Raw genomic sequence first — 12,734 nt, forward strand, 5'->3', positions numbered from 1 at the left:
ATTTCAGGCTGATGCAGATTTACAAGTAAAGGGAGGGGTGAGAAACAGAAGGGCCTGTTTTGTGCAGAGAAATGCAAGCGATCCATAAGGAGAGTCCTGCAGACCTTGGGAGTCTGTTTGAGCTTCTCATACAACTGCTGGGCTTCGAGTGCAGTTACTGAAGTATAAAGCTTCATAAACTGCCCACAAAAACAAAGTCAGAGTTAACACAACAAAGCAAACCCTACTTACTGCTGTCAGGCTCTAATAAGCACAAGACTTGACACTCCCATTCATCCAGCCAGGAAAGAAATACCAAAAATACTGAGATTCACTCAGGCACTCTCTAGTCTGCCAGGTTGCATTGCAGTAACATGCAGCAGCCACAGCTGATGTCAGACCCAGAGCTGGCCCCAGGCACTTAAATTCCCAGTTCATGCAGATTCACACCTTATAGACTAACTAAATGAGAGAGAGAGAGAGAGAGAGAGGAAGAGAGAGAAGCTTTCACGGACAGTCCAACATTAAATCTAACATGGAAAGGAAAAGGAAATTTAAAAGTTTCTCATGGAAATTCTGAAACGTCTTTTAGGAAAGACCCAAACCACATTTTGGCTTGACTCTTTGGAAGCAGGGAGTCTGGATTTGCAAAGGACCAGGGATTCTGGCTAGAAAGCAGTAGCACCAATGTTGCCAAATGGTCATTTTTGTCCCTGAAGACCCTAACTGGTCATTCCTGATCCTTTTTTAGATTAAGGTGGAATTTTTCTCATGTGAAGGCAGCTTGCTGAGAGTACTGCAGCACTCCCACTTCCTTGACAGAGAAACAAACCTAGGCCAGATCAACTGAGGCAGGCTGGAGGGTGAAGAATCAGCTGGTGTTTGTTTCTGGTTCTTCATCCACCCATCCTTAATGCTCAGAACTCAACAGAAAACTGGGCACTAGCAGTACTGCTTTCTTGGTGGGAGAAGAGGAAAATCAAGCTGATTCTGCTGCTGAAGGTCCATGCAATGGCGCTATCTAATATTAAATGATAATGTATTGCCATTCTATAGCACCTTTCATTAGTTGACCAGCCATCAAAACCATTACCCCGTGGATCGTTTCAGAATGCAAGAGGCAGGAAGCCAGAAAGAGACGGTGTTCTTAAAAAGGGGGTGGGTATCAGTATATAGCTTATCACCGCCTACACCCAAAGACTTTTAAACCCTGTTCTCCTCTAAATTCTCTAACCTCCCAGTCAGGTCCAAAGTCTCCTGAGGAGCTAGGACCCAGCTACAAACTTTGGGGTCTCTTTCCTTCCTGATACTCTTTAACATCTGCCCCTGCTCCTGTCTTTCCCTGGATCTGTTTCCCCTCTCAGCACTCCTTCAGCATCCCAGCCTTCCTCTCCCCTTCTCTCCTCCCACCCCCAGCAGACTCTGCGAGGATTGTTTGAATGGAGCCAGAGGCTTGGATTTGTGGGAGTTTCAAGTGTGACAACTTACATTTTAGCTATTCTGGGACTTTTTTATTGTCAGTTCAAGGGCCAGCAAGTCAACTGGCAAATACATTTGGCAACTCTTTCCTTTGCACCTACATTGCATAAAGTGTTAAAATGATGGCAAATCCCGAAGTGCCGCAGAGCATCCTGCTCCTTTCCTTGGGAACCTAAAATATTACAGCATTAGAAGCATTAGTGTTATCACTGGGGGTTTTTTGGCTGTGGTTAACAGAAGGGTTTTTTGTGAGCTCTCTGTAAGTGTGTCACTGTGTACAGAACTCCTTCTCCCTTAAATGGGCTCATCCATCTAGTAAAACCTGGGAAGGAAATAAAGAGACAATGGACTTAATAAATGCTAAAATAGAATAGCTTGGCTGTAATTTAACTGGCCTTGATAGAATTTGTGCAGTGCTGTAGCAGCAGAATGCATCAAAGTAAATTATAGCTATTGACCTTTTATGAAGACAAGGGAGGCCTATTAAAATGACCTATGATAGCAAAGACGACTCTTGAGTCAGCAGCTGTATTTTACCTTGTCTACCTGCAACGGGCTTGTGGCGCTGCAGTTCCTTTTCTTTAGTCCCACTGAGAGAACACAAGCTATATTTTGATGTCTCTGGATTTTAAGAATGCACTACATGGAAAGCATCCAGGATGGGGGGATCCATAAAGAGTCAGGGGATGAGCCTGGAATCTCTGGATCTAGACCCGTGAGCCAACCCAGTCAGAGTTAACACACAGGTTTTGAAGCTCAGAGCCTATACAGAACAAGCTGCTAGAGGAGGGGAGATAGTTATACTATGCAAGAATGTAAAATCCCTTGCTGAAGTCAGAGAAAGAAACACCTTGAGCCCCTAAATTCTAGTGCACTATAACTTACTAGCGGGAATCATTCTAGTTGCTGTTACCTGGAGACAATGCTGACACACATTGCTATGCATTGATATACACTGCTATGCACACATAACGTTGCTATACAATGCTATTAACCTCTCTCCAGAAGAAGCAGGTGTAACGATTGCTTGTCATACTGATACCCTATTCTAAGAAAACACCCGTTTCCAACAACATGCCTATTTCACACTCAACAAGTTGTTTCCTTGAAATGCCTTCATATTTCATCATTCCACTTCCTTCATACAGCAGCAAAACCCAGGGTGGCTGACAGCTTGACGCCAAGTTCCTGACAGAGCAGAGGTCTTTTTTGTCACCTTCCATTTGTCACCCTCTGGATTAGGAGTCCCGGGAACAGCTGTGTCTTTGGTCTGCTTGTGAGAGCAGGTGACTAGGAAACAACTGATTGTTTTTCTTCCTAGCTCAAAAGTGCACTGGGATCACCATGGTGCTGAACACTCCTGTTGTTCCCCATGAGATTTGGGGGTGCTTATTTCAAACTAGACCTGTGCCTGCCTCATTACTTGTGAACTGGATAGAATAATGTTTACCTGCTTCACTAGGGAGCTGTAAGGCTTCCTGTTACATAACAAGATACTGCCTTTCATCAGAGACTCTCCAGCCATTTTGCCATTGGTAAGAGGGCCACAGATACCTGACTCTTGCAAGATAGGGAAGTATTATCCTCATTCTCCAGATGTGTAAATCAGGCACAGAACAGGGAAGAGACTTGCCCAGGGCTCACACAGCCCTAGCTCTGCTGCTCAGTGCTGGGATCCGACCATAAGGGATCTCTCCTTCGCTTCCAGCTCTCTGATACTTCCAGGAGAGGTGCTAGTGGACTGCCAAGGCATGTTTTTGTTTAGCATCTTCCTAAAAGACGTCCCTCTGATGCATTTAAGCATGTCTGATACCCAGGCTGCAAATGCTTTGGAGCTGGGCTTGTCTAATCTTCGGGACAATGGAGCCCTGACTGGGGCAACTACATGCTACTTCAGTAAAATGAATAAAGTAAAATAAAGTAAAACCTGCACCATGCAATAAACATATAATAAACACACTAGAACTGGGCACGACTACTGTTGTGGAGTGATAGGACTACAGCATCAGCAACAGGAAAAGATTCCTGTGGGCGGAACAATTTAGGCCTGAACTGGTGGGAGCCGTCTGAGGTGCTGTCAACTATGGAGTACAATATCTGTAGACTGATTATCGAGGTTAAAAGCAGCCTCTCATCACCACACTGCAGGTCAGCTGCAAAGGGAAAAGCTATACAGATTTCCCTCGCTTTATGGGGGTTGTATGTGTGTGAATTCATGCTTATGCGATGACCCTTTTTATACCAAAAATTCATTATATGCAAGGTAAATTCACTCGTGTGTGATGGGTGTGGTGGAAGCCTGTAGTCAGCCACTTTGTGCAGTGCATTGTGGGAGTGACACGCATAAAATATGGTTTCCTGTGTGGATCCATGCTCCTCGCTCGTTGTCTGCGACACATGTTTCTGTGGTTGCCGTCGCCATCATGGTAACATTCGCCACCACCCTGTGCTTGTGCGTACTGTCTGCCATGGGTGAGTACCAAAACTGCCTTGTGAAAGTGGTAGACATGGGTCTGGGGGTCAGCACGGTCGAGGTCCTGGAACATATCCTTATTTGTGACATTGTAAAGTGGGTTCCCTTTATGTGAATTCGAGTTATGTGTCGTTTTCCAGGTATGCATGCACAGCATAAAGTGAGGGAAACCTGTACTAGTGACAGCTATGCAGTTAGATCGCAGTAGGTGATGTTCCCTTGGGTTACAAGAAAACACCACACCACAAAGAAGGTATGTATGGAGTGATGGGATGCCACCCACATGACCACCACTGAGAAGATAACATGACTTCCAAGCCTCTGCAGTGAAAGCCATTCAGAGACCAGATGCAACCTCACTCCCCAACATCCAGGATCCATGCTCTTTCCTTTAGTCGCTTGCCACGGCTGTTTGGCAGGATGCAATGCACCCTCCTCATTTCTTTAATTATCATATTTGTCATGTACGTGATCAGCGGGTGACAACAAGTTGACAGGTTTAATGATGTTCCTAAGCTGTGTACATAAGATCCCATTTGCTGTGGACATGTTTATTTTCAGAGGCATTTCGCTTCCAGGCTCACGAATCTGCCCAGCCAGCCAGCTGCAATTGATACATCAAGCAGCCTTCGTAAAGGAGTGCTCTGCATTCCAGCCGTCTAATTCTTGCTATTTGCCTAGAAGCTTTTTAACTTTATTATCCCCAAATGAGTAATGTGTGGGTGGAAAAGGTTCTGGGTGAACTCCCTTATTACAAAGCTGCTAAGGAGCACTGAACAGCATCTGCATTTGTATTTATAGCACCAGCTTTGGCATGAGCCTCCATTGTTTGTTTTAAGAAGTCGTGAAAATTTTCCATTCCCCTGAGTTAAACAAACACTGTCACTGTGCCAAGAGCTTGTTGTTATGTACAGAAATATGTGTCCAAGCAGGGCAAGGCATGAATGGGTTTGTCCTGCTGCGGCAGAGATGGTGTAGGGGTGTAGAGAGCCCAGTCTAGCTGCATGGGTGCTAATTTCAGCAGGTTGAAATCACATCTCCGGCTTTACTACATTTGTTCTGCATAGTTTCCTCACTGAAGACAAGACCTTAACAATGTCCAAGGCCGATCGCAAAATCTGACAACGCTTTCTGTTAGAGCAGAGCCTGGGTCTAGCATTGGCGATGACAATATTTTATGCCTTTCACATTGGGAGCTGGGATATTTTTGACCCTTTGTACAGCCCCTTGTACAAGAAACTCCTGCAGTTAGAAAAGCTGCTGGGAGTTACCCGCATTGTAGACAAGGACTGGACCCCTGTCCAGACTAGCCCTGTCCAGACTAGCCAGACTAGCTAGTCTGGACCCCTGTCCAGACTAGCACTCCACCAGCTACACAGGTCCCCCAAAAGTTCACACCACTAGGAGTTTGGCAGTCACTCGGACTGCTGGGAAGGGATTTATTCTCCGATGAAATTTTTCTTTGTGGGGAAAAAAAAACATTTACAGATCAGCTTATTCATAAAAGTACTGAAAAAAATTGCTCCAATTAAGCCTTCCTCAGCTAATCAGACATTTTAAAAAAAGCTGTTTTTATTAGATTGCTTTTTTTTGCATGCAAGGCATGACTGCAAGCATAAGGACAATGACAGAAACAGCTCTCCTGCAGCAGGTGCCCCAATAGTTGATTAAAGACACAATAAATGAATGAGGACAGAGGGCAACCCATAAAATAGGACATTAACCAATGAGCCTGCTGAACAAAAGAAAAAGACTTCATTCTTGAATAGCATCTCCTCGGGCAATATTCCCTTCCCAACTGACCCTAGAGAGAGAGGAGCTTTGTAGCATGCCCTAGTAAACCTATCTGGCAGACAGATCCCCAGGCAGAAGTTGCCTTTAACAGGTGAAGAAGAAGCCTATAAGCAAGGAGTTGGCAGATGAAATAAAAGGAGAATATTACCTCTTTTTCAAGGGTCTTGTATCCACACAGAGTGTTAACAACTTCTCCGGGGACCTGTTAAGAGAAGAACAGTTTTAGACTAGAAGCACTGTTTCGAGGAAAGGCAAAAGAAATCACAAGGGGTATGAAACTCTGCCCCCTTGGTTGGTGCCACAGACCTTTCAGCACAGCGCGAGGCAAACAGTTCGACAGTCTTTGGCTCGCACATCAGTGGGAACTTCTGCCAAATGCCACCAAAGTTACCACCACACGCTGCACCCCAGCACCCTTTGAGAGTCAGAACTGGGACACCTTTGGTTCCACTTCTGGCAAATACCAAATGCTTTGCTCAGTCCAGGCCCCGATGGCTTGGGGCTCCTCCCAGCCTTACATCTGAGAGCTGATACCACTTCTTCTTAGGACAAATCCCTTTCCTTTCAAGCCATTGCCACTAGTTCCACTTATCCTTGTGTCCCCCTCAACCGTGTCTCTGCCCTCTTTGGGATTTTCCCCTTTTGGGTATTTAGCCTGACCAAAACCAGTCAGTAAGAGGTCACCCGCAGTGCTTGACATATCTTTTTTTGTTCACAGGTGTATATGCAGCAGAGAAACAGATAAATGACTTCCCTGTGGCAGGGGGCTCATGACTCCACTTGGATGACAGAGAAGGAAGACTGGCTTTCCTAGGCAAGCGAGGATGAAGAGTGGAGGCTGATCAGAATGAGGAAGGGGGACTTTGAGACAGCCAGGTCGAGGAAGCAGGGTGACCTGTGCTTTGTGCCGCTATTGCTAGTTTTGTGTCAGGAAACAGAAAGGGGGTAGGGGTGAATTTTTAACTTTATGCAACATGTGAAATGGGTTTACAGAAGAGGTGAGAGAAAGCCACCACTTCCATTTCATTCCTTCTACCCCCTTAATTATTGTTCTTACTAGAGTTGTTAAGAAAAGATTCAGGAAAATGAAACATTATACTTTTAAGGCAGGGTAAAAAAACTTCCAAGAAATTGTTTTATAGTTCTTCCTGAATGAATGCCATTAGTTGCATTAATGAAGTGCCCAAAGCCTCCGACAGAGATCAAAGCCCAGTTGAATTCAGTGCTTTATATGCATGAAGTATCAAAGTTCCTATACTGAAGAATTCACGATCTAAACTGACTAAGAAAAGGATAAGGGGAAGTCGCTTACTTAAGGTAACACAGAAGGTTATAAAAAACCTTTGACCATTTAGTAAGGAATCTTTCCTATAGAAACAAATTTTATTTTAAACATTCCTGGAAGTATTTTGGCCCTGAAATGACAATATGTGTGGCTTTAGAGATTGATCCGACACTCCCTGAAGTCAGCAGCAAACTTCCAATCAATGTTAATGGTTTAAGAGCTAGGCACAAATGTGCTACAGAACGAGGGTAGGTGCCCCCATTACACAATTTTACTAGGCTGATTGAAAGAAATCAAACCATCTTTTCCCTGTTAATTACTAGAGGACTTTTGCAGTGGGGGCTTAGCAACTGGCCTAGGAATTATGAAGGCAGGGGTTCCTCATGAGTTGCAACCATTTCTTCCCTGCTCCTGTCAGAAAACAGACTTTCTTGTAGGGTTTTGGGTTTTTTTTGATAATTTTTATTCCTACAAAAACCAAAGAAGCATCAAAATAGCTAGGGGCAGCATTCAGAGAGTCAGCAGGAGGACTTGTGAGCATGCTGACTGGCATGTAATTTAGCACCTCTCAGGATCCAGCCTGAGATGCATTTTGTTTGCTTATTTCATGGATCAACCTGGTGCGTTTCAGAAGGCACTTTGTCCCCAAAATGAACACCTTGAAAGCATGATAATTTTAGATGTAAGAAGATGCTGGCAACCAGTAAAAGCTCCTGGGTAACAAAACCAACTTTCCATGCTTTAGATGCACAGACATGAAAAGAAGTGTGTTCATTTGCGGTGCAAATTGTCTTCTCTGCCACAACACAGCATAAAAAGAATTGCACCATTGAAGAGATTTTAGCCATTAAGCATCAGCCCATTTCTTTTCTAATTGGTGGGCCAATTATACCAATGCTACTTTCCCACAAATCATTATTCCTACAATATGTTACAGCATGGCATTCTTGTAAAACATGACTATTGCAGTTTCCAGTTATGTACTGCTAAGCTGCCTTTGTGCAACAGACTGAACAGAGTTAAAAGAGGCTAATATGACTGCAATGATCAAGGAGGTGTTTGTGCATGTTAACAATTGGGTGAAACCCTGGCTCTCCTTAAATATGGGGCAAAACTCCTATTGGTTTCTGTGGAATTCCTGATTGCACCTTTTGGCCCGGGTCTTATAATAATTTTGATAGTGTAACGAGTGTATGCAAATATAATGAGTGCCTATGTTAAGGCTCTATTATGCTGCCTGACAGGTAGCTGGGAGGCTTTGTGCAACTGAGAACTGAGCCCTTTAAGTCCCTCTTCAATTACAGTTTTGTAACCTTGGTGTCCCACCCGCCGTGCATGAATGGCTCCTTTCCCTTCGCACGCTGGCAAGCCAAGTGTTGTTCAGTAGAATGTATTCTGAGCAGCCATGAAATTATGGCAAGGCGCATGGGTTTGCTCAGGTACTCAAGAGCCCCAAAAGACTCCCCTGTCATCCACACGCCCTGCTGCTGATCCAAGGACTTCTGTCTCCTTGAGGTGCTGATGGGCACAGACAAGAAAAGCAGCTTTAAGTCATGGCGAGCCATAGCGAGGGCCATGAGTTAGTTTGATCTTCCCAATCCAGCCAGAGCAAACAGAAATGAATGAAGGCACTCCGCTTTGAAGCATATTCATTTGAATCCTCAAACCCTACAACGAGGGCTCTGTAATTGTGCTCTTCTGTTTGGGCACAGCTTTAGAGCATTTCCAAGGAGTTGACTGCATGACAAATATCATCTCTGTCTGTGCTTGATGTGTCCTAGCAGAATGTTCCCGAGAACATACCCATGGATCTGATGCTCGCCATCCTCCAGAGAATGTATGGCAGAGAAATGCAATAGTAAAACAATTAAAATTGGCTGAAACAGGAACTCACTGTACAATGCATTTGTACAGTTCCCCCACCATTTGGGGCACGGAGGCAATATATTAACACTGTTGCTTCTGTAGAGTTCATTAGAATGGGCTAAAATGCTATGTCTGAAGCAAGGTTTGCTGGTTCTTAAAATATCTTTGGTTTTTAGAAGAATGTCTAAGCACATTTCTATCCAATAATCTTTTCATTTTTTATTTTTTTTTTAAGAAATCACATTGGCATAACTCTATTAAAGCTCCTAGGGCTTGTTCAGAGGTTTCATTTTTTTGGCTGTATAAATAGGTCACCAACCGATCATTTAAGAGAAGCAAGAATTCTGATGGGCGATATCTTTTACTGGACCAACTACATGGTTGGGATAGATACAGACAAGCTTTTGGGTATCACACTGCCCTGCTTCTTTTCATATTTATTTACCACTTCATTTTCTGGCTACTTCCAGCTTTGACTCAAATGACTCAGCTCATCCCTCTTTCCTGGTGCTATGAGGCCATTAGCTCAGCAATGACTTCATGACACCAGTTCTTGCTGGCATCAAATTTTTCTGGTACATTGATCCCAACCCAGCCTGCCTCATTTTTAAATGCATCTGTTACCATTCCTTGATTTCATCTCTGTCAGTCACTTCTCTCATTCTGTTAAGCAGCTATTTTAATTTCCTCGAACACAATGACCTTGATAGATAAGGTATGGGAGCGACAGGGATTTTCAAAAGGTGTTGTCTACCCTGTGTTATTACCCCATTATCAGAGATTGCAAATAACATGCGAGCTGGCCAACAATGGCCTGAAAAAGTAATTGACTGGTTTCTCAGTGAAAGGAAAAGTAGAATTTACACTCACAAGCACAACAGATGGTAGAAAAGGAGAGATTGCTTTCATGAAAGAAAGTTTTGAATTCCACATTAAAATACCCTCCAGCCTCTGCCAGCATTTAGACAATAATATTTTGCAGCTTTTACTAAGAAATGTGCTCTTGTTTATAACTGCATATTAAAAAGGAAGTACAAGACTCAGAGATGTGGGATCTACTCTCTGCTTTGTTCTGTGTGACTGCTCACTTCCCTGCTGTGGGTGTGTTTCACCATCTGCAGAAGGAGGACAGACAACATGACCTATCTTAATGTGAGAGCTCGATTCTCTACTGCAAGAAGCATACCTATGTACACATGGCCTCTGCATCATTAATGCCACAATTACAGGCCTTAGTCACGTAAGTACATCACCACCATTCTAGCCCTCCAGACTGAATTAATTCTACCTTAATGTGTTTAAAGCACCGAATCATTATCAGATGAGTCCGTAGGATGTCCAGGTGGTAGGCATCTATCTCCTTGCTTTTTGGAGGGACTGTCCATGTCTACACAAGATGTTTACTGCAGAGTTAACTAGTTAGCTCTGCAGTATAACATCACCATCTATACACCAACTCTATTAAAGCTCCTAGGGTTTGTTCAGAGGTTTGTTCAGTGCTATTAGGGCTTGCTCAGTGCTATTAGGATGGAGTAAACTAGTTAGCAGGGCTGCGCGAAACGGAAGCATTCAGCTTCGACCAGCATTTCAGCGTTTCGATGGAACAGTGTTTTGTTTCGACTTTTGTTTCGAGTCAAAAAGGCTGTTCCGTTCCGTTCTGTCGAAACGTTTTGCTGTTTCGACCCTGTTTTGACGTTTCACCCATAGGATATAATGGGGAAGGTCAAAACAGGTTATAACTTTGTCATTTCTGGCCTGATCTGGATGAAACTTGCAGGAATGATAGCAACTTCTGAAGGCATGAAGCGTGACAAGTTTCAAGAAGATAGGTTTAGGGGGTTCAGAGAAACTGCACCCCAAGGTCTTGAGAACAAAACTCATGTCACATGTATGTGTTAAGTCACAGTGGGGTGAAAACTGCAGGCTTGCTAGCCCCTGCTGAGGCCACAAAGCCTGCCAGCTTTCAAGGAGATAGGTGCAGGGGTTTGGGGAAACTGCACCTCAAGCTGTGGACAAGCAAAACTTGTGACATGGGTGACACTAGTTGTGTTAAGGCGCAGCAGGGTGAAAATTGCAGACTTGCTTGCCCCTGCTAGCCACAACTATTCACCAGGGCACCCTTGGGGAAAACTAGGAGTAATGGGAGTTACTCCTGGAAGATTGTTTCAGGATCGTTTCAGACTCAACATTAGGAAAAACTACTTCACAATTAGGGTGTCCAGACTGTGACCATTACTTCATTTTCCCCAAGAGTGCCCTGGTGAACAGTTATTCACCAAGCCCTAGAGGTACACTTCCAAAGTAGTGGTAAGCTGCTACCAACTCCCCTCTTTTTCAGGCTGAAGAGTCCCAGGTCCCTCAGCCTTTCCTCATATGGCTTGCTGTGGAAGTCTCTGATAATATGGGTAGTCCTTCTCTGGACTCTCTCAAGCTTTACCATGTCCTTGTTAAAGTGCGGAGCCCAGAACTGGGCACAGTACTCTAGCTATGGTCTCACCAATGCTGAGAAGAGCTGAGTAGAGCAGGAGAATGACTTCTTGGAAATGGTTTAGCTGGAGATGCATCAATTAATGCATGCCAGCATATTTTTGGCCCTACTGGCTACAGCATTGCACTGCCAGCAAATGTTCATACTGTGGTCAATTATTACCCCCAGGTCTGTGGTGGCAAGTGATGGGGGATTTTTCAGTCCTGCTGCCTGATGGGTGCTTGTGTAACTGCTGCCTCTCATGTCACGAGTTTTGTCTGTCAGCAGCTAGGGGTGCAGGGCCCCTAAACCCCCCTGCACCGATCTCCACAACAGCTAGCAGGCTTCATGGTCTCAGCAGGGGCTAGCAGGTCTGCAGCTTTCACCTTGCTGCATCTTAACACAGTGTCACCCATGTCACAAGTTTTGCTTGTCCACAGCTTGAGGTGCAGTTTCCCCCAAACCCCTGCACCTATCTCCTTGAACTTGGCAGGCTTTGTGGCCTCCACAGGGGCTACCACCCCTGCAGTTTTGACCCTGCTGTGGCTTAACACATACACATGACATGAGTTTTGCTTTCAAGATTTGGGGTGTAGTTTCTCCAAACCCTGATAGCTTCACCCAAACCACCAGTGATAAACAGCAACACAACACAAGCTTCTTGGCTATAACATAAACATTAGCCACCTGGCTATAACAACGTTCAATCCTACCGGTGCCCTTTAGCTCTCACTAATGTTAGATGCTGTTCCTGTATCATACTTCTCCTCTCTCCCAGGACAGAGAGCTCCTTCCTCTTCAGCAGCTGGCAGAGAACTGCCAGCCTAGCCTCAGCCCCTGGGCTTTATAAGGGCCAGGCCCCGCCCCTTCTGGTCAGCTGACCTTCCCTGGTTGCCCTGGCAACCCACAGCTGGGCTCCTTATTCAGTGCTAGGGCTCTTTCCCTGGCAGTTTTTCCCTCTTTAGGAGCAGGGCACCTAAGTGCTCTGTGATAGACCATATCTGTTCTGTTTTGATTTTGCTGTTTTGACCTTGAAACAGGTCGGAAAAAACTGGTGGCAAAATTTTGCACAGCTGTAGGACAGTGCTGCCAGACACAAGTACTATCCTACGGAGGAGTTATTTACTGTGCTGCAATGCACATGTAGACGCTAACAGGGCTGGCTAGGGGATAAGGGAACTTTAGTGTGGGGGTTGCCTGCAAACTAGCCCTGCACTGAAGCACCCCACCCTTGTGCCCCAGCCAGCCCCTCCACAGCACGTTGAGCTGGGTTGGAGCAGCCCTGGGCTGGCAGGCTGGCCCCTGGGCCCCTGCCAGCTGGGGCTGCTCTGCCCCAGCTCAAAGTGCTGAGGTCCTGGGTTCATGTACAAACACAATGCTCAGGAGCAATA

At 45.0% G+C, this 12,734-nt stretch overlaps 1 protein-coding gene across 4 annotated transcripts in view; it reads right to left on the reverse strand.

The window, feature by feature from the left end:
* The window catches only part of LOC102562685 (tetraspanin-15), a 282,668-nt gene that overhangs the window by 34,513 nt on the left and 235,421 nt on the right, over window positions 1–12,734 (reverse strand). For all 4 annotated transcript variants that reach the window (XM_059730567.1, XM_059730568.1, XM_019482686.2 and 1 more), the window contains one exon: window positions 5,874–5,927. In XM_059730567.1, the coding sequence (XP_059586550.1) occupies window positions 5,874–5,927 (54 nt within the window). The remainder of the gene's footprint in view (window positions 1–5,873; window positions 5,928–12,734) is intronic.

The sequence above is a fragment of the Alligator mississippiensis genome, chromosome 7, assembly GCF_030867095.1.
Source record: "Alligator mississippiensis isolate rAllMis1 chromosome 7, rAllMis1, whole genome shotgun sequence".
In the NCBI taxonomy this organism is placed as follows: domain Eukaryota; kingdom Metazoa; phylum Chordata; order Crocodylia; family Alligatoridae; genus Alligator; species Alligator mississippiensis.